The 21,500-nt window shown below is 40.3% G+C and overlaps 10 protein-coding genes across 10 annotated transcripts; 6 read left to right on the forward strand and 4 right to left on the reverse strand. All coding sequences in view use genetic code 12, as the record gives it.

The window, feature by feature from the left end:
• Positions 1-221: 221 nt before the first annotated feature.
• On the forward strand, positions 222-2,309 carry CANMA_001820 (uncharacterized protein; the record flags this gene model as incomplete). Its single annotated transcript, XM_051813827.1, has 1 exon — positions 222-2,309. The coding sequence occupies one exon, from the start codon at positions 222-224 to the stop codon at positions 2,307-2,309; it is 2,088 nt and encodes a 695-aa protein (XP_051672579.1).
• Positions 2,310-2,635: 326 nt separating this feature from the next.
• SPT20 (Spt20p) lies at positions 2,636-4,822 on the reverse strand (the record flags this gene model as incomplete). The annotated part of the gene is made up of 1 exon (XM_051813828.1): positions 2,636-4,822. One exon carries the CDS (start codon positions 4,820-4,822, stop codon positions 2,636-2,638), a length of 2,187 nt encoding a protein of 728 aa, XP_051672580.1.
• A 1,988-nt stretch (positions 4,823-6,810) lies between these two features.
• On the reverse strand, positions 6,811-7,290 carry CANMA_001822 (uncharacterized protein; the record flags this gene model as incomplete). Its single annotated transcript, XM_051813829.1, has 1 exon — positions 6,811-7,290. One exon carries the CDS (start codon positions 7,288-7,290, stop codon positions 6,811-6,813), a length of 480 nt encoding a protein of 159 aa, XP_051672581.1.
• Positions 7,291-7,467: 177 nt separating this feature from the next.
• Positions 7,468-8,016, forward strand: TRP99 (Trp99p; the record flags this gene model as incomplete). Its single annotated transcript, XM_051813830.1, has 1 exon — positions 7,468-8,016. One exon carries the CDS (start codon positions 7,468-7,470, stop codon positions 8,014-8,016), a length of 549 nt encoding a protein of 182 aa, XP_051672582.1.
• A 6-nt stretch (positions 8,017-8,022) lies between these two features.
• CANMA_001824 (uncharacterized protein) lies at positions 8,023-8,586 on the reverse strand (the record flags this gene model as incomplete). Its single annotated transcript, XM_051813831.1, has 1 exon — positions 8,023-8,586. The coding sequence occupies one exon, from the start codon at positions 8,584-8,586 to the stop codon at positions 8,023-8,025; it is 564 nt and encodes a 187-aa protein (XP_051672583.1).
• Positions 8,587-8,765: 179 nt separating this feature from the next.
• On the forward strand, positions 8,766-10,466 carry CANMA_001825 (uncharacterized protein; the record flags this gene model as incomplete). Its single annotated transcript, XM_051813832.1, has 1 exon — positions 8,766-10,466. One exon carries the CDS (start codon positions 8,766-8,768, stop codon positions 10,464-10,466), a length of 1,701 nt encoding a protein of 566 aa, XP_051672584.1.
• A 345-nt stretch (positions 10,467-10,811) lies between these two features.
• CANMA_001826 (DNA-binding protein) lies at positions 10,812-14,540 on the forward strand (the record flags this gene model as incomplete). The annotated part of the gene is made up of 1 exon (XM_051813833.1): positions 10,812-14,540. One exon carries the CDS (start codon positions 10,812-10,814, stop codon positions 14,538-14,540), a length of 3,729 nt encoding a protein of 1,242 aa, XP_051672585.1.
• Positions 14,541-14,817: 277 nt separating this feature from the next.
• On the forward strand, positions 14,818-16,977 carry CANMA_001827 (protein kinase; the record flags this gene model as incomplete). The annotated part of the gene is made up of 1 exon (XM_051813834.1): positions 14,818-16,977. The coding sequence occupies one exon, from the start codon at positions 14,818-14,820 to the stop codon at positions 16,975-16,977; it is 2,160 nt and encodes a 719-aa protein (XP_051672586.1).
• A 42-nt stretch (positions 16,978-17,019) lies between these two features.
• Positions 17,020-18,825, reverse strand: CANMA_001828 (non-canonical poly(A) polymerase; the record flags this gene model as incomplete). The annotated part of the gene is made up of 1 exon (XM_051813836.1): positions 17,020-18,825. One exon carries the CDS (start codon positions 18,823-18,825, stop codon positions 17,020-17,022), a length of 1,806 nt encoding a protein of 601 aa, XP_051672587.1.
• Positions 18,826-19,675: 850 nt separating this feature from the next.
• CANMA_001829 (uncharacterized protein) lies at positions 19,676-21,437 on the forward strand (the record flags this gene model as incomplete). The annotated part of the gene is made up of 2 exons (XM_051813837.1): positions 19,676-19,714; positions 20,103-21,437. 2 exons carry the CDS (start codon positions 19,676-19,678, stop codon positions 21,435-21,437), a joined length of 1,374 nt encoding a protein of 457 aa, XP_051672588.1.
• Between the last annotated feature and the right edge of the window lie 63 nt (positions 21,438-21,500).

A 21,500-nucleotide genomic window follows, 5' to 3' on the forward strand; every position in this document is an offset into this window, starting at 1 on the left:
TGCGTGTTTAAAAGATTATTAACCATTTAAATCCAAACCCACTTGTTCTTCTTTTATCATTTGTTGCTCAAGACTTGATCAGCTTGTACACATTAAAGCGTTTTCCCAAGAGAAAGATTTAGAGCTTATCGAACACTTCTACAGGGGATTTCACTAATTCAAATTGAGTTAGCACCATATTTCTTTAGATGTGTAAATCACCCCAACAAATTGCCTCCCAAATGATTACAAACGAACGTATTTTGGTGTTCCAAGACCAACAGGAATCTCATATTAGAAGAGTTTCTAGTAAAGGCGGCGACCGTGTGGCTACGATTACGAACTTGTACTTCAAAAACAAGCACTTATCGAAACACCACGCCACAGTAAAGTACGAGCAAGACAAAGGGTTCACCGTTGAGGACACCAACTCAACTTTTGGAACTGTTATCAATGACACAGTTATCAAACACAACACCAGACATCCATTGAAAGATAAGGACAGATTAGGGTTGATTTTGTCCAAACCTTCTCTGAGAATCAAAGATGTGTTTAAGAAGTTTGAATCTGATTTGGAGCACAAAAGCATTCCACTTCTTGAATTTGATCTGCCCAAAATAAGCATGCAGTTTGATGTTGCGATTGACAAGTCAGTGCTCAAATTGGTACCATCTGTTGCTGCTGTAGGAGCCAACCAAGGTTATGATTTTACAAACGAGGATTCAGTAACAAACCTTTCAACCGTTGAGATTATTGAACTTGAAAATAATGATGCGGAAGCGACTGATAGGAGTGATGACAACGAAAGTTTTAGGTCTCACGATGAGGAAAAGCCGCCTATTATTGTCATTGACCTTGATGAAGATTCTGAAGAGAATGTTGGCGAGTCATCACTAAAGATTAATAAAGTGGCACCATCAACTTCTTGCAAAGAAATTACACCTAATGAAGATTTTGATTCCAAGTACCATGATGATGAAAATGTGAAGGTTGGGATTCATGAAGTTCTCACAGCTGGGCACGACTCAGGTGAAACTGTCGTGGGAAATTCATCGAAACTAGATGCAAATGAAGATGGCCTTAACCACGAGTGCTCATGTTTTCATCCCGATGGTGCTGATACAGTATCTCAATATGAGACTCGCAACGAAGACGACCTTGCTCGAGAAAATGGGGTTGTAAGCAAGGATGAGTCTGACGGAGAAGATGAACCACCAAGTGAATCGGACATTGTTTTTGAAGTTTCCGAGCCTGAACGTTATAGCAACCAGAAAGAGGGCAATGTTGACGAGGACGCTGAAATTGCAGTGGGTAGTTTCCACTGCAACGAAGCTGTCTCAAGGAGCAAATGTCTGTCTTTTGGTCCAAATTCCACCGATATCGTAAATCATCGTGAAGCTTCTCAATCGGGAACCCCATTAGCAGAGGAAGTGCTGCTAGTTGAAACCACTGACGACGAAGAAGATCGCCGTGACGTTACTAATAAATATGAAGATGGTGATGTCACAAGCTTTGAGAATGAATGCAGTTGCGACGACTTTCAAAATTGTAAAGGTGCCAAAAAATTATCTTGCAACTGTGATGTCGAAGGTTGTCAAAATGATTCTGATCATTCATGTTTAAGCTCAGTTTGGGATGGACTTGGTGACGAATACTCACCTATTACCTTGGAAGATCCATATGGTGAAGTTGAATCTCTTTGCATTTGCTCGGATCCGGAGGACTGTTACTATGGTACCCCACAAATTCCTCATTCACATTATCAAGAAGATGAGCAGAGCAAATCAGGTGGAAACTCCTATGAATGTTTAGGTTGTGGCTCTCACACCCTGAGTAAGTGGGATGAGTATGATGATTCCGACAGCGACTCCATCTGTGTTTGTTCTGACCCAGAAGACTGCTATTGTGGTAAGAAGCAAACTCTTTTCGCTCCCAACAAGCAAAGGGAAAACGTTGCAAAGTTAGTATCGATCAACTCTTCCGAGGTTCACAGACTAGAACCATACAAAGACGTAAGCCATCTAATGGAATGGCAAAAGACGAATTCTGGAATCTCGAAGCTTAACGGTGCGATAACCAACCAAACGTTGCTGAACACGAGAAAAAGATCTCATCACGATATGGTTGAAGAAGAAGAATTAGGAAGTAGAGTGGACGGAGAAGACACTAGTGTGGGTGGAGATGAAGATGGAAAGCCACCACACAAGAAGCTTGCAAGTGAAGAATCCAAATTGAAGACTATTTGCAAAGAATTTGCAAAAGGGTTGTTTTACGTAGCTGCCACAATCACCGCCCTTGGTGTATATGGCTCAACATTGGAAGAGAATTAGTGTCCTCTGCGCTGTTGGCGCACCTGTTCACAGGATTGGCAGGATTGGCAAGTTTGGCAGGTTTGGCGAGGTATTAAGGGTGTTTAAGGTTTACTGTGGGAGGTTCCCACTATGTGTGGTCAGCGAGCTTTTTGGGCAGGTTTATTGTTTTTGGTTCCATTAGTTTTGATTTTAAGTTTTGTTTCTTTTATTGTTATCACCGGTCGTATATTATTTCTCTACTCTTTGACTATGTAAAAATGTTATCAATAGTTTCTTTTCTAGGAGGTGAATTTGCCAAATGGCATACCGATAAAGAGACCTTAAAGTGTATCACAATGGACGGCTCACTTTGCTGCTTTCTTCTTGTACACTCTTTTTTTCTTAGGCTCTGCAACAGCAGGCTGAGCAGTGACGCCGGAGTTTAGCGGTTGAGGGTTTGCAATTGAAGGTACAGCGCCTTGAGAAAGCTGGTTAGCAAAGTGCTGCTGCTGCGCTGATTGTTGGGACTGCATCATGTTGTTACTATATTGTCCATTCAAGTTAGGGCTTCCACTACCACCAGTCGCAGAAGCCCTCTGCTGCTGTAATTGCTTTTGCTTTTGATAAAGCTGAAACTGTTTCAACCTTTGGAAATAAACAGGGAACTTTTGCAATAGTTGTTGTTGCAAAACCTTAACTTGTTGCATCGCTTGCTGTTTATGCTGTGGTGTCAATTGCTGGCCGTTGGGAGCCACACCAGTTTGGCTCATCATAGCCAATGCATTCATTTTTTGCTGAATTTGTTTATAAACTTGTTGCTCTTCTGGTGTCAACGAGCCTTGGAAAATTTGTTGATGTTGCTGCTGTTGCAAAGATGGTTGGTTAGGAGCACGTTGCAAATGTGGTGGCGGTGATTGCTGCATGTTCTGAGGTCCAACTGCGGATTGAGGTTGTGAGGGATTTTGCTGCGGCAAGACAGCCTGTCCCATGTTAGGAGGTCCTCTTGGGATTTGTTGTGGTGTCGGTGCTTGACTAATGTTTGGCTGTTGCGGCACACCTTGATTTCCCATCAAAGGGGTATTATTCATCGACAGCATTTGTGAATTGGGGTTTGAGGGAATAAAGGGTATTTGAGATCCCAGTAGACCTTGTGGCACTGTTGGACCAGCAGCACGCATAATTGGACCCGATGCAGGGCTCTGCTTTGTATCCTTTCTGGCACGTTTTCCGGTTTGTTGCAACATTTGCTGTTGTCTTTTATCACCAATCTGAGCTTCAGTAAGAGGGTGACTTAAACTGTTCGCCGTAGCTACGGAGGGATCAGGCGGAAGCGGAGCAGTACCACTCAGTGGAACCATATCGTTTTGTACAGAATTAGCTTGCGCATGTATCTTTGCTTCTTGTTGGTTCTTTTCGATTTCCCGCTTTTTACGGATCTCCTCAATCAATCTTAATCGCATAAACTGACCAGTTGTTCTGACGGGATTCAGTGATATAGCAACAGACGCAGAAATGGCAGATGAACTTGGACCTTTGTCACCCTTTTTAGCCTTGGATTCAGCACCAACAGAGCTTTCCTTGCTTCCAGATTTCGTGGGGGGAGTAGCAATTGACAGAGTGCTTGAGGTACTCGGCATTGTTTGTGGCACTACAACTAGCTTTTTATCCTGCGTATCCTCAAAACGCCTGGTGGTGTTTGACAACAACAACATTAACTCTTCATACTCGGAAGACTTGTGCAAAACCAATTCATCTTGGTGAATTTTGCGGGGAGGAACATTAACCCCAGCCCTATGTGGATAACCCATTTCCTGTTTACCCATTTCATTGGTATCAGGCTTCAAGTAATCATATTGGTAGGGGTTCACCTTAACAGAAAGATCTAACTCCCGATTAGTCAAGGCTAAAATTTCGGACTCCATCTGCAACGATAAAGTGTCAGTAAATTTTGTCAACGCAGAATCGGTGTGATACAATAGATCGTAATAGAGTGAAAGTGGTGTGGGTTTAAGCAATATCCTATAAGTCCTTGGTTTTGACACAATTGCCGGAGACTGCTTTGCATCCTTTGATGGCGATGCATTTGCTCTGTAAGTTGAAGTTTTAATCATATTTCGATGGTCATATACCTGCAAAATGAGACAACCATCATAGGACTTGATCGAAAAGTCCTTCAACAACTCACTCAATTCAACAGGAATCTCCTCCTTTAACACATGGCTCATAAAAGTTTTTATCATAGGAGAAGTCTTGGGTATGATTTGTGAATCCTGTGAGTTATTGAATCGATAGTGGTTGTCGAAGATATGCAAACTTAATGATGCAGGGTATTTTGTGTATTTCCGTAGTATTTCTTCACTAGTAGATGCAAAGTGATAATTACGAAGACCAATCTTTTGCTTTAGCAGCTGTTGCTGTTGCTGTTGTTGATGTTGCTGTTGATGTTGATGTTGATGTTGCAGTTGTACAGCATGAATCTGGTTCGAATGTGGAGCACCCCTATTGGCAGTTAGAGTTGGCCCACTGCCATTAGAGACTTCAGAATTGGTCATATTTTTTGAATTAGCATCAACTAGCACAACAATGTTTCAACTTTGGCTCCTCTCCAACTTTGCACACCATTTATTGTGAGCATTATTTTTTTTTGTTTTTCCCTTCTTCCAGCAATGGACGCACGTGACTCCCTTTTACCTTCAAGTTAGATTGCGCTTAACAGTGATCACAATTGTGGTAATAAGCACTTGTGAATAATTTGTTTAGCTGGAAGTTGCTTGCACTGGTGTTATATGTATGGTTGGCGCTTTTCCTTTTTGGCAACTTGCTGCCGTGAACTACAAGCTACGCCATAGAGCGTATCGCTACATGCCCCATTTAGTGACGTTAGTCCCGATGGCTCTACGGTATTTCCACCTACTAACCGTTCCAGTATTGTTAGTGTCCTTGATGGGACTCTTGTTCTATACCTCTCACACTCCTATATACACGATCTAAGCTATATCTCTTGACGACAAAATGTGTCGCTTTAATTTGGCGGCACTACTATATATTATTTTGCGTTTTTTTTCTCGGAAAGCACCCGTGAAAGCAATTTATTATCCGCTTTCCCAAAAGAAAATCCCGTGAGTTTCTGAAACGTTTTGACGTAGTCCACTACGAAAATGGCATAAATTGAAGTGAAATCTTCATCTGGTGGCTCATTAAAATCATCTAAAATAAATACAATTGATCTTGATACGAAAGTTGGCCTTTTCGCAAAGGAGCTCAGTTCATTTTACAACCTCAAGGAAAACCGACTTGAATTGTCAATTTTGAAAAGCGGAAAATACAAGCCGCTCAACGTTGATAAAAGCTTTATTGACAACGGTATTCCCTCAACAACAGACAAAGTTCAACTATATATCAAAGACAAAGGTCTGTAAATTTCTACTAACGCAATGGCTTTAATAGAGTACTTTGGTCCAATTCTTTTCCACCCTTTGTTCTTTTATTTTCAACGGATTTATGGAAGGGAACCATTCACACATACCCAGACGCAAACATTTGCCTTTTGGATGGTTATTATCCATTTTTTCAAGAGAGAATACGAGTGTTTATTTGTTCACAGGAGTTCGAAAGCTTCCACACCCGTATTTCATGCTTCTAAAAGCTTGGCTCATTATTGGGGAACAGCTGCAATTTTTCTTCCCTACTTTCTTTACGCACCCCCAAGCTCCTATCTGAAGAACTCGGGTTACTTGTTTCGTGTTAATGACTTACCTATCTGGCTCAACTACACATTGTTTGCCGTTTGGGCATTTGCTGAACTTTCCAATCTCAAAGCCCACAGGATATTAGCCGATATAAGGAGTGGTGGAGATAACAAAAAATACGCAATCCCTTTTGGCTACGGTTTCAATTTAGTAGATTGTCCTCATTACTTTTTTGAGTCTTTAGGCTGGCTTACATTTTCTTTGTTAGTGGGACATTGGTCTGCTTGGTTCTTTTTCATCACTGGAACTGGACAAATGGTGATCTGGGCAGTGCAAAAACACAATTGGTATTTGCAGAAGTTTGGTGACGATTACAAAAAATTGAACAGAAAGATCTATATACCATATATTGTATAGTTGTTTTAGTGGCGCTTTTTTGACTTCGTTTCATACAGTAGCTAACCCTCTCACCGCCATGGTTCTTGTCTTAAAAAAGTTCGAGATTCATTGTAGGTTTGAAATGATGTCAACTCGGTTCTTCTATGCAATCACTAGCTTGACATTACTACACTTTTAAGGATTTTTCAAACGTTGTATGGAGTCGAATGTTTCTACTAGTGCACTTAATTTTAATATTATTTGCAACTTTTTAACACACAATTGCGACAAAAAAGTCTAAAAAGTCATTATAACATTGGTTTCCATTAGAGTATTGTCCATTATTATAAAATAAAGTTGTATCAACCTTAATGTTGTTGTAAAAGTTAGTATTTGGCATGCTATATTGGAAAAATACTTACACTATATAAACTGTGCAATAATCCCAACTAAACTACGTCATCTAAGCAGTCTCAAACTAAGTATTGTATCGTCTTGAACAATGATTCTCTCTCCTCCTCGCTAAATAGCCACAAGCCGTAAATTTCCCCCGAAAGACTTCGAATAATTATCAAATTGTCGTTGAGTTCAACTTCCATCTCTGAACCGGGTAGAATGCCCAATGAAAAGCATTCAGGATTTGAACGGTTTAATATAATGATACCATACTTGAATGCCTGCTGTAGTTGGGAATCGGAAGATAATTCTTGCTCTGAATCACTACTAGTGCTTCTCTCATACAACGCTAAAGCACCTTGATAATCAGTCTTGATCCACTCTTCTGACTCCTCGTTGAATTTGTAGAGCACACAATGTGATGTGTGACACACTAATTGAATAATTGCAGGATCATAGCGACTAATCACATTAAAATTGAGAGCACTTGTATACAACTTCAATGCATCGTCTCTTGTAATCTGCTCTTGGCTCATTTGAGAAGCGATGGCAGCCATTCTTGTACAGTGTGGTCTCTTTCAAGCAAAAATTTCGTCAGATAAAAAAAGATGTTCTCAATTAGGTAAAGTGCGGCGTTGACGTTGAGTCGCACTTTAAAAAGGGGGAGCTTTTGTTCCACAGCAATTTACAATTTACCCTCTCTTCTTCTTATATCGAAATTTCACCAGACAACTATGCAACACCTTCTCAAACCTATATTCAGGCAATCTGCAGTATTAAATTTTAGGCAATCACTCAGATTTTATGCCGCTATTGGTGATGCAATTCCAGCAACCAATGTTTTTGAAGGGTCACCTGGAAATGACGTGAATTTGGCAAAAGAAACCGGCAAGGGTAAATCTTTACTTGTGGGAGTGCCAGGTGCATTTAGTCCTGGGTGCTCGCAAAAGCACATTCCGGGATATGTAAAGAATGCAGACGAGTTCAAAAATAAAGGAATCAATAATATTTTCGTAATCGCCGTCAACGATCCCTTTGTGACCAAGGCATGGGGAGAAGGTTTACTGAGTAACGGAGATGAAGTTCGTTTCTTGGCAGACAGCACAGGAGAGTTTTCAAGAGAGCTCGGGTTGCTCTTTGACGCCACCAAAGTATTTGGAAATGAGAGGTCAAAGAGGTACGCCTTGTTAATTGAAGATGGTAAAATCAAGGAAGCTTTTATTGAACCAGATAACACATCCGTTGATGTGTCAGATGCAACCAAGGTTTTATCAAGTATTTAGACGATTTTATAGATCAAACTTTTTAACCCTGTTGCGTTTCTTATCAGATTGCTTCTTTTTATTGAACTTTTTCCGCTCTTTGAAGTCTTCTTCCAATTGGGCCCATTTAGCCTTGTCTTCTTCTTTGACTTCACCTGGGAAGTAGACTTTGGACTTGATTTCTTCCAAAAGCCTCGAAAAACATTCCTCAGTATTTTGGTCCCTGCTCCGAGTGGTATCACACTGGATCAAAAGCCCGCGCGATTTTGTTTCATAGCGAATTGGTTTCTCTCGAAGTTGCTGCCGTACAGGGGTCGGTATCCAGTAACAAGTGCTACTTCGCAACCATTCACCTTCTTCTAGAGCAACAGTAGCTTTTGAGGAAGTTTTATTGACTTTTTGTCCACCGGGCCCTGACGATCTGCTGTATGAAATCGTGAACAAGTGTCTTGGAATTTGCGAGCTATCAAATGTTTGTAGCCATTCTTTTGATTTCTGGATGTCCGTGGAATTTGAACAAAGACGAGGGAAAACTTGATTAAAATTTCTAAGCGGCCTCCATGATGTTCGTAGTGCTTGGATCAGTAACATGGGTTTGCTATACTGAATGTGGGTTTGTTTTACATTAAACTATTGTCGCTCATTGTGCCTTCGCACTGAGTGAAGCTTATAATCATTCTATTTTTTTCTTCTTTTGTTTTCAAAGTTTTTTATTTGACCTCACTCAGCATTAACGACTTTAGCAAGTGGCGGCTAATTATCACGACACAATGGATGAGATTTTGAGTTCAAAGAGAACACAACTCGTGGAGCTTATAAATACTGTTATTGGTAAAGAGTTTGACGCATATGGTGAGGATTATTATGCAAACGCATTTACAAGTTACAAAGATGCGACAATCGATCAATTGAGCCTTGACGAAGCCCAGTTCAAGTTTGAGGAGCCAGACGATCTCAGTGAAGCAGAAATTGAAAAGTTTAATGAAACTGTATCCTCGAAACTAAAAGAAACTCTTTTAAATACAAGCTTTCAAAAAGTGTTATTGTCCCTCATCGAAGAACACATTAAGAGTGAAAACAGCCACCTAATAGGTAAACTTGCACTCACATTGGACTATTTATTGTGGTTAGCACTCGAGGTGGACCGTTCCACGAAATTATCATTTTACTATTGCTTGGAGGTCGTCCTGAATCAGCTTTTCTCAATCTCAACCAATAAGGTTGAATGTTTTTGGTCTTATGTGGAGTCAAGATTACCAATAATTCAAAGCCAATTATTTGAAAATAGCTTTGCCGAGAGAATTTCAATTCTTCTGCTTGGGAATTCGTTAACTGACAGATATAATACTCTGATAACGGGAATTCAAACCGATTCTACGATGAAGGATACCATTAATGATAGATTTCAATTCCGAGTGCGAATGTTTATGACCGAGTTACTTGCGATTGACGACAACACTGGTCTTAACAAGTACTTTCACACCCACAATGTAATCCCCCCTCACATAGAAACCAAAGACGTGTTTATAAGCGATGTCTTGGAAATACAGAAAATGTTCAACGACCCATTATATTATCTTAGAAAGAGCAATGTAATGAACTTTACCAAGATGACAGAAAAGCTATACAGAGTTTACGGACAATTAGTTGAAGAGGAATTGCGGTTTAGAAAAAAGAATCCTCTCCCTGAACAATTTAGCTTCTTGGAGCCAAAAAGTGAGCCAGAGAAGGAATATTTGCACCAAAAGTATCTCCACCGCGAATACGTGCCCGAATCTTACCTTGAATCCAATTTTGGAAAGGAATCAAAGTCAGAACAGAGTCAGAACACAGATTACAAGTTTCTATACCATCGAATGGAAATTTCAAAGGTGAGAATGCAGTATCTTTTGATGATTTATATTTTGTCTGTATTTTACGTTGAACTCACCCCTAGTAGCAAAAGCGAGTTCATGGAAAGCATTGGTGCACCAACAACAACCAAACACATCACCGAAGATTTTCCACCCATCGGCGCCGTCAAGAAGTACACGGAAATCAAAACTGAGCTATCTACAGTATTAAAGAAGATCGACCCTTCGTTGCTGTTTTTGTTTATACACTTGAGTCTTGATGAAAAGATTTGGTGGAAGTGGTTGCTTCATGGCAAGGATGAGAAAAATGAAGGCTTTTTTGTTGACAAAATCTTGAAACCTGAAATACTTGCGGCCAGGGAGGACGCGTTCAAAAATTTGTATCCGTATAAGAACAAGAGGAGCTTCAACACTTATGTAACCCCCCAAGTGTCAAAGAAAATGCGAACAGAAAGGGGATTAGAAAAACTAGAACAAGCTGCCAAATTTGACTCCGAAAAGGCAACAGAGGAACTTAGCAGTGTTGAAAAGGAGCTAGAAAGTGGAAGCAATGACGAGTTGAGGGACAAGAAGTCTTCTTATTCTTGGAAATTGCTTAGATGGAAAAGAAATGTATAACTTTAATACATCTCTAGCTTGCGGAAAATGGAGCAAAAGAGTCTCTCTTTTTTATTTGAATATCTTTCCCCTCGCTAGTTAAATAAGAAATAATTGAAGGTTGAGTAAAATGTATTAGCTCCGAGTTTTGGTGAAACAGTAGTACACATTCAAATCTTAATTTTGAAATATGAGCCGCATTTGCAAAAAATCTTGTTGGGAAGGGTATTTATAAGTAAACGAACGCGTTCAAAATATTAGCGCGTGGTGATTTTCTTTTTTATTTTGGCGTTATACACGATCTTCTAGCCATCTCGACCACTACCACAACTATCGTGAAAGCCAGCACAGGTCTTAAATTAGAAAATGGCCCCTGTTCGAAGATCAACTCGAAATTCAAAAGGTCGAGCCAATTCCCCAAAGAAGCAAAATAGCCTGCCAATAGGCGTAAAGAGGCGAACGAACAAGAAAAGCAAATCTATTTCTTCATCAAAGGGTGAAGTGGTACGTGAAAAGTCACCGAATTTGGAGCTAAATTCGTCTCCAATAAGACAAGTCAGCAATCTTCAGGATACGACCCCAACAAAGCCCAAGCGCACTCCCAAAAAGAGAAAATGTGTCTTGTTTTCTGATGACTTGATTTCGGACTTGCCAAGCACACCAGAAAGGGGAAATACACCCATCCGATCGATTCTAAAACCTTGTGATGTCAATTCAATGAATGAACTTTTAGATCCAAACAACACTCTGCTTTGGGGCGAATCCACCCATTCAAAATCGAACAGCCCCAAGAGCGCAGAATTTTGGTTACCAGGGACAATCATTCAGCTAGAACCTGGGTCTGAAGGGTTACCCATGCTTGTAGAAGGATGCTTGGCGGTTTTGGGTGACTCTGGTTTTAAAAGAAGGTTCGAAGTTTATGCCACATTGAATAGCATATTCAAATCCAATCCATCCACCACATTGATTGGGTTATTTCTTGACTCAGGTCCTGCTGGTAGCGAAAGTTCAACCAAGCAGTCCAAGAGCCTCCCGATATTGAAACAAATCATCAAAGATATTGATGAAATTGAAGAAGTGATATTCAATCCAGAAGCTGATAAGGAGAACGTATCCCCCACGAAAGGCAACCCGTTCAAAATCCGCATTGTAACTCAAGCTTTGAAGCTACTCAATCTTTTCATGTCAGATGCCGGGTTAAACAACTTTATAGCAAATGAAGATGCGTATTGGATATATGATCATGCATGCACCATGCTTATCAATCCGAACATTTCCAAAGCGCTCGTTTCTCCTTACTTGTCTATAATCAAGGATTGCAAGTTGAATCCCGGTCGCAGACGCGCCTTGTTTTGCAATCACGAGATTCTCGAAAAATTGCTTATAGCAGTGCTTAGGATGAATAATTTTCCAAGTTCATCTTTGGTAACAGAGAGGTTTTCCTGTTTAAGGAATTACATTTTGAATTTTCCTGAGTTTATGGCTAAAAACATTGCTCAATGGTTTGAACCAGTGCTTCTAAATTTATGCAATATGGTTCACCCGGTGTACATGAAAAGTTTTGGAGTGGGTGTGCACTGTTTGTTGGAAGCTGCAAAATGCTTTTTAGATGATAGTACTGTACACTCGTACGTGATAAATAAATTGTCGTCCCCGATAGCTGCTGACGCTCCGTCATTTACGTCTGATCAGGAATTTCCCGGCTACTTGAGTCAGCTACGATTACAAAATGTGAGACTAATTGAGTTTGTTGTCTGCAAACTAGAAGAGTTGATAAGCGCTGATCAGCAAAAGCTAGCCATGGACATGTGGATGGGGTTGACTCTTTTAGCGGGCCTGGAATCTTTTGATAAATGGACTGATTTAAATGTATGGCTTAAGGTACCAATGTGCTGCTTTAGCTCGACTCCTCAAGCTAGTCCGATTGCTTTATCCTGTTGGCGAGCAATTTGTTTCATATTATGCAGAAATGGCTTAGAAAGCTTCCGCAAAAGCATCGACTCCACCCAGACACTGACTTCTGGAACAGGAAAACTGGCGGCAGTAACGCAAGCATTGAAGTCAAAGGTGAAGCTCTTGATGTACGTCTTTAATAGCTTTCCTATAGAAGGCTTATCAAAAGATGTAATTGAAACCCTTCACAATATTTTCCTAGGCCATTTATATGTCATCCTTAGTCCAGCTATTTTAAAGCTGTGGTCCAAGTACTTGCCTTTATTTTGGGACAGGATAATCCAACCAACCTTTGGAAATTTTTATTTCAAAAGAGAATCTGGCTCATATGCGAATCAGTTGGGTTTGGAACTTTTGACAACAATGCTCAAGTCTTCATTGTCAAATCCCGAGAAGCAATTTAACGACCTCAGAATCTTGTCGAATGATCCAATTACTTTGATGGAAGTCAACCCGCTACCAGCAAGGTATGCACACTCCCATTTTGATAGAGTGATGCAAAGCATGTTTTTCGTTTTCCAATTGGACACAATCAAATTTGAGCAGAAATTGAGCCTCTTCACTACGTTCTTGGCCAAATTGAAGTTGGTCGTGAAGAAGGAGCAAAAACCAACAGCAACTACCTATGACTTAATTGACAATCTCTCATTGTTATTGAAAAAGCTATTCCAAAAACAAGCCATGACTTCTGAGACACTTGTGAGAGTTATCGTTGCCATGCATGATACGTTTAACCCCTACTACTTGGTTAATCGGGATCTTGGGCGGGAGGGGTTCGATTGCGAGGTGAATGTGTACATGCCAGTCATCGAGAGTTCAAATCCACTACCCATTGAAGGAAGAAGTACCATATTACGACTAATTCTACAATCATTGTCTCAAACAAAGGCCCTCATATTTATCGCCGACACTTTAAGCTCAACATCAGTGCCCAATGACACACTTCAAATTTTTACCGAGGTTTTGAACAAGTCTAAGATTGATGCGAATACAATTGATTTGCAATTCTACGGCATCATTTGCAAGTATGCCAACAGTAATTATGAGGTCTTTGTGAAGAAAGTGATACAATCTATTGTTTCAATTCCCAATTCAGATGAGATTTGCAGATGCTTGTCGTTGTTGCATATCGATGAGTGGAGTTGCAATGTTGGTGACTATGTACTTCTATTATTGCGAAATGCACCTTCTAAATCGATACACCATTTCGTGGCAGGAGTCATTTCACGTCGCCTCGAGAGTGCATTGATTCCGACCTTGGAATTTGTAACCAAGAATGATTTTGCTAGTGAGATGTTTTTGCTTAGTGGAAACCTTTTTGATTTGGTCATTAAACTTGACAATGCGTCGCTTGCCCAATGCTGCCTGTTATTAGAAGGGTATCTTATGTTTAAAAGCAAGCAGGAGGGCAATGACTACCTACTCATTGACATTTTGGGTGCTGGTTGTAACAAGTATCTACGTATGGATATCGGCTTTTTGGGGAAGATGATGGATTTAACTCATTTACCATTGTGCAGCAGGGAGTTGCAATTGCGGAAAGATGATTTAAGAAGGGAAGTAATTTGCCCACCTTCTATTCCAACATATGAACAAGGCGATTCAAATGAGGATATCGATATGTCAGATACTGTTGAAACTGTGGGACATTCTTTAGAACTAGCCAAATGTTCTCCGATGCCACTGAAAGTTGGTGCTGAAACTAATCAGGAAAAGAGAGAACTAATTATGATTGAGTCTGCGGAGTCGGTGAGAGGGGATAAGGTCTTTGAAAGAGAGAAACCAAGGAATAGTATGGCAATAGAAAATTTGGTCGACGGAGAGATGAAAGAGGAACCTAGCAGATGCCATCAATCAGAGTTGTTCCCATCAACAGAGTTGACTGTCATTCAGAACATACACGAGAGGACACCCATAAAGACTGCCCCAATTGCTCCAGATAATATCAACGCAACAATACAACAACTGAGGGACACCAGAGTTGAAGAATCAACTTCCGCTTCGCTGTTAAGTGCTCCGGAGCTAGTCAAGCTCCTCACAAAAAAATCTAACCAGGACTTGAACGAGCTCAGCCCTGAACAGAAGTATGAATTAGAATCCAGCTTGTTGCAGTTCATGGTCAAATTACGAGGCTTGCAGTAATACTAAAAATGCATTAGGTATTATTCGCTAGATTCAAGCACTCGAATATGGTATAGTAGATAGTGTTGAAAGTAGAGTTTTATACCCCAGATCTCTAATATACCAGTCACGAGCCGCACTGAATATTTTGTGTCAAAAACACACTGCTTTTACGAAACTCAAAGCAATTGTCAATCAACTCACTCAGTTAGCCACCAGCTCACAATTACAATTTAACGCCAATTCTTTTTGATTCATCAGGGGTACTGCTGCTAGATTCAAAAATAAACTGAGCCCTATGTCAATAGTTCCGTATAACCCGAACAACGATATATTGTACCACAACCCCGATGATGGCGTTCTTATTCTTCACGATACCAAAGAGAATTCTATTCAGTTACTTTCAACTTTAGCTCAGGAGAATAGGGGCTCCTATTTTAGCACTGGGGCATCAGCAAATGGGTTTAGCAACAAACGGTTTCCCTCCTTTGCAGATCATGCAGATATTAGAAAGTGTCCCAGTTGCGGATTTACTTGGAACGAATTTGACAACAGGGACTCAAGGCGTCGTAGTTCGGTTGGGACAAAGCCACCCATTTCCAACACAACCCACCTAAACGATTCCACAGGAGGCTTTTCCAAACCGTTCATGCGCACAGACTATTTCAAATTACTTGCCCAAATTCCCCACTCTAACAAAGAGCGACTGAAGACGAACACCACAGGAATCCCAGCAGGAATATTCAATCAAGGCTATTTTAACAGATTTTTTAACAAAATAGGTTCCAATCCTTTGGGCTCTGGAGCACGTGCACAGGTTTATAAAGTCGAGCACGTATTTAATGATATCGCTTTGGGGACCTATGCCGTCAAAAGAATAAGTATAGGAAACAAATTTGAGCATTTGGAACAAATGTTGAACGAAGTCCTAATACTATATGAATTATCGGCAAAAAGTGTTAGCGAGAACAACTTGATTCGGTACAATCACGTATGGTTGGAATTGGGTGACTTGGAAGACCTGAGCTCTTTCTTTCTTCAAACCGATTGTACAAATACTACGGGCTCTCAAAAGGTTCCCTATATGTTCATACTACAACAATACTGTGATGGGGGCCATCTAGAAGGAATCATTGAAAAGAATTTTCCTATAGAGGAGAACTTGAGTTATTCCGAAAAAATCAAGTTGGAAAAGAGACGACGGAAGTTGCAGAGACTGGGTAAGGAGGATGAAGAAGAAGAGAAGCGTAAGTGGCTTTCTAATTTTGAGATCTGGAAGTTCTTTCACGATATCGCAAATGGAGTGAACTACTTGCACAAAAATGGTATCTTGCATCGTGACTTAAAGCCATCCAACTGTTTAGCTGACGTGCAATACTCTGTGGATGATGTACCAGAATCGTTTGATACAATTGAGCAGTTTGAGGAAAAAGTATTTGAGTTGCCCAAAATCCTAGTATCTGATTTTGGAGAAGGGAAATTCACAGACAAGCACAAGAATACAGGTTTGCATAAGGCAGAAGAGAGGGAAGGTAACACGGGAACATTGGAGTTCACAGCGCCAGAGTTGTGGTTATGTTCTGACGACAGCCGATTCATCAACGAGTTTTCATATGACAGCGATATATATTCCTTGGGATTGATACTTTGTTACTTGTGCGTTGGTACCTTACCATTTGCAGACTCACTCCGAGGTGAAACTGACCCTGAGGTTTCCAGGGAAAAGATTCAGGATTGGTATAGAACTATCTCATATGAATCATTTGGATCATGGTTTGAAACAGCCTTGACTAAGCGAAAAAGATTGATGGACAATCTTATGTCCGACTTCAAGTGGTTGATTTATGAGATGATCAAGGGCAACTCTGATATCACCGCTAGTGGCGAGGAAATCTCAAGATTGAATTCAAAAGAGGTTCTTGCTTTTCTAAATGAGATGAAGTGGAAAAGATTTATCAAGTCAAGTCTAGCCCAAGAAGAAGATATAAACCAGCGCAATCCTCTGCTTTCAGATTCAGAAAAGCTTACCTTATATTTACCACGGCGCGCGGGTAATCAACCAACGAGAGAAGATTCATTTCAAGAAGAAGAAGAAGAAGAGGAGGAGGAAGAGGATTTAGAATACGAAAAAGAAAACGAGACAGATCATTTAGATTTAACGGAAGAAGAATATGAACCTCAAACAATTGCAATGTTCGACTACACCTCTGAGCTGTCGAAACACAAATTCTTGCTAGAACGTCGTACTACGTTACCGCTTTACTGCCTCGAGCTATTGGTGCTAGAATATATGTCAATACATTCACCTAACGTTTTGCAAATCATTTTGAAACTTGCAATATATGCCACTATTACTTTGGACTTATTTTTGGAAAGATGCCATTTTATACGGTCCAGTTTGTTTGCATTGATCTTTGTTTCGTTGTGTATAGTATTGGCCTACACCATCTGGTATTGAACGTGGTTGATTTGTTACATTGAAGTATTTACATTCAGAGGTCTAGATATCTAGTCCCTTCAGTCTCCAGTAATCTCTTTTGAAATCTTTATCAATACTCGGTTTTTTCGGTAGGTTTGGCTTCTTTGAGGAAGTAGTTGAGACTTTATCTTCTTCTTCTGGCGAAGACTCTAAACTTAAATACGACTCCACGAGTTTCTTTGTATCTTTGGCTTTATTTGTGATGGGTGTTTGTTTTTTAACGGGCGATTGTTTCTTTGGTAATGGGGTGTACTCTTCCTGTTCTTCACTTTCCACCGTCATATCGGAGAAGTAGTACTTGTCATTCCCTTCTATTCCATCATTCTCTATGTCACTCAGTAAAGCTGGCTCCTCTTCGTGATGGATAAGAGCATCATTGCGCACCAAATGCCTCTCGTCGACAAAATTTCTCTCCTTTCCCTTGAATTTGATGATGTCTCCTAAAATCAGTTGGCCCAACCTCTCTTTATACGGAGCAGCATTTAGTTCATAACATTTTGCAACAAGGAGTTGATAAGCGCCACCGAATGCCTTTTTCAAATCTCGAAGGTTATAAGATGATCGAGTAATATTATTACTCGGATCAGCTGGATCTTGGATCACAATGGAAAACGTATTTCTTGCTGTATTTAAGATTGGGTGTTTGCCTTTTAGCAAATAACGCGGCAATTGAGTCTCAGGGTCAATTGAAATGATAAGATTATCGTAGGAGAAATTGCGTCCAAATAGCTCAAAAAATTCGATGAGTAATACCCCTAGGTTCTCTGGTGCGTCCATTGTATTTGTGGATATTTTTGGATGTAATTGCATGAAATGATAGCACATAATAATAGTTGCATATCCACCAAGACCACCAACGTGAACATTGTTTAACTTTCTGGACCTTAGGAACTGCTTTACAACCAACACCAATTCACGTAGTCCCGGGGTGGCAAGTAACCATTTTCTTATTCGTCTAGCAGCATCCAAACCATTTGTACGCTCAAAAGATATATCAATAGGTAAATTCGATTGCGGGTCAACAAATTTTATTATGGGCACCTTGGCGTTTGCTATCACCTCCACATTTGTGGCCAAAGTTTTTGCCCTGAGGAAGGATGACAATTGGTATAATCTAGACCTGTTTTCATAATCGCCGGTGTTTGATATGACTACCATATCGATATCCGAGCCAGGGAGATACAAGTCTGTTGCGCTAGATCCAAAAACATGCACTTCTGTCCCAGGCCAGAAAGAGGATATTTCCCTCTTCAATGTATTTACAACGTTATTTCTGGTGACAATTTCAGACCTAGATGGTGAAATATAGCTGACAAAATCCTTCATTTCCATTGTAAGCCAATCAGCTATTTCCTTCTGTGTTGAATGGTCATGATCCTTTAACCAAGGATATAAGGAATTAGGCTCTGATGATGTCTCATTTGCGAGCTCGATGTTTTGTTCCTCATCGTTTTCACTCTCGTTGTCGTCTTCGGAAGACAGAAACCCAAATTGTATAAAATCCTGGTTAGTTGTCAATTCGTTTCCTTCTTCACCAGTGCCTTTGTGCTTTCCCGAATTTTGTCCATTAGCAGTAATAATACCACTTCCATTTGTCTCTTCAACATCACTATCAACTAAAACTACCTCTTTCTCAGGTGATTGTGATCTATTATTGTAATCGAAAATGTAATCTGAATCAGAGTCTTCATCCTGATGAGAAAGTTTGTCAAACTCGTTTTCACGCTTGATGACTCTGGCAGTGGCTATTCCTCCATTCAGCCTCTTATACTTCTTTTGGTTACTTTTGCTACTATCATTCTTATCCCTTTGACGTTTAGTGCCCATTCTTTAGTCGGTACAGCTTCTTTCGGTAAGTGGTTATTTTGTTTAAGAAAAATGATAAACTTTCAACAAAGTTGGTAGCTCTGATTCGATGACTTCAACTAAACTTAAGAGAAGCTGGACATGCAATACAACGAAGAATATCTTACAGACGTATCAAACTACATGCTCTAAATTTAAGCAAAAAGACTCATTCGTTATAATGCTTAGCAACAGCTTGACATGTTTCTCGGGGCAAGCAAACTCCTCAAATCACTTTCATCGCCCATGTTGTCGTAAAATAATTGAATGTATTCGTCCTCAATGCTTTCTACTATCTTTGAAAATAGTTGCGTGATTCCGTCATTGAGCTTGGAGCTTGTCTCATCATATGTACTTATCATCTTGTGCTCTGTCATGAAGTCACGGACTTGTTTGTCCAACACTGTCTTGTCCCCCGAGAATAAATCTACCTTTGTTCCCACAAGCCGTATGTCTATTTTGTTTTCCGACGAAGACGAGTTATTTAGTTCCAACTGCTGTATCCAAAATCTGGCTGTATCTAGTGTCGACTCAATATTATTCGTATCAAAACATACCAACGCCGTCTTTGCGTTTCGGTAATACATGGGGGTAAGCGACCTGTACCGTTCTTGCCCCGCTGTATCCCATATCTCGAGTTTGATTTTTTTGTCTGGCATCTTCGGTGAACAATATACTTTTGTGGTGAATGCTGCACCTATAGTGTTGGATGTCCGGGTGTCAAAGCGGTTAGACGTAAATCTATGCACTAGGGAAGTTTTACCCACCGATGATTCGCCAAGAACTACCACTTTGTAAGGCGGGTACTGCTGGTCTTCTTGGGACATTGTAAATGACCAAATCTTGGGTAAATCTAATGTGGTTGAGAAGGGTATGAGATGGGAGCTGAAGAGTTTCAGCCGGCGTCTGATACAGGTTAGAGGTTGCCAGTAAGAATCGTAAAATAGCACACTTGGGATATTGTGTGAAACAGTGTGGTTGCTCGTTGATGTAGCTGAGTATGCGTGAAGCAAGTATAGTGTGAACAAAGAAACCTTGTATATTATTTGTATTGGACTCTGTTTTGTGTTATCCTTCAGGAATTGTGTCACGTGCCTCAATGTCAAAGTTTTGTGTGATACATTTCGCTTCGCTTCGTTTGTTGTGTGTTACAAGCTTATTTAATTTATTGCCACCGGATAAGCTACAACTTGCTTTGCATATTCATCCCCTCCTAACTATAATTTTGATTCAAAATAGCTAACAAAAGTCGCCCTAAGAAGGTTAGAGCTCCTTACAAGAGCTACAAATCGAGTTCGTTTTTGGCGAATTCCGATGATGATCAAGATGATGAGAAGAAAGAAACCACGATACACGCCACTAATACAAACAGATTTAAGAACGCGATCGATGTACGATCTGTGTACCACATTTCAGGTACGAACAAAATCAAGGGAAAGGTCTGGCCTTTGAGTAAATTTGAGAAGATCGATGTGTTGACCTGTGCTATCAATGGTAGGAACATGGAGTATGCGGTTACAGAAGAACAAGAGCGCCAGGCAGCGGCTATGATTACTTTTCCGGCAGAAATATTCTACAAGATATTTCAAATCCTAGACTCGTGGGGCAAGTTACACCCCAAATTGATGAGAGTGTGCAAGGTATTTTATGCAATGATCTTGCCACTCATTTATCGAGCACCTCACTTACGAGCTACAAATTTTTTCAACTTTGTCGAAACCTTGTCCAATAATAAGAAGCTTGGTAACTATATTTACTCCCTTGACTTGGCATACGTCATACAATCTGGGAAGAATGCCTTTGTTGCTAGGTTGTTGAAGCAGTCGAGGAACAATTTGGAGACGTTTATCGCGCCACAGACCAGTTTTGGTCTAGGCCCGTTGATAGCGTTGAAAAATTCCCAAAGCTTAAAAGTCTTGGATTTGAGACTAGTCTCAGAGACGGTAAATTTGGCACAGCTTTTCCACTCGATTGAAAACTTATCTTCTCTAACCCATCTATCTTTCCCCAGGTCATCCATAGAAATAACTGATCATGAAAAAATCACATGGCCGCCAAGGCTCACATTCTTGAGACTATCGGGTGGGATTAGTGATGAGTTTTTGTACCACTCAAATTTTCCCAAACTGATAACCAACTTGGAGTTTGCCCACTGTCCTGCAATATCAGATCTCGGATTGAAGCAAGTTCTTTACAGAGTTGGTGTACAGTTAACAACACTTAAAGTACAATATCCGATGCCAGCATTAAAACAAAATACGCTAGATGAAGTTTTCTGCTTTTGTCCGCACTTGCGGGTGCTTGAGATCAGCGTGGACTATGTTTCCTCCTTGTTTTTTGACGAGCAATATTTGGGTTATCTAGATTTCCCACGGCCATTACGAACATTGTATATAAACAGTAGCGGGATGCTAGGAACCCTGACACGGCTTGATCCGATGGACTTGGCAGTGGCTCTCGATGATGATAGATTGCCTTTGTTGAAAAATATTCAGTGCACAGCGAAGCTTGGGTGGGACCCAAAGTCTGATTCTGTTGAATTCATAGTAGATAAGTTAGATGAAAGAGGAGGTGGTTTGTATATAGGATATTAATTGAAACTAGAATTAGAATTGGGTAGAAAGAAATGCCAGCATTCATGTTTGGGGAATAGTAGT

Source organism: Candida margitis (genome assembly GCF_024628925.1).
Source record: "Candida margitis strain CBS 14175 chromosome Unknown scaffold23, whole genome shotgun sequence".
NCBI lineage: Eukaryota > Fungi > Ascomycota > Pichiomycetes > Serinales > Debaryomycetaceae > Lodderomyces > Lodderomyces margitis.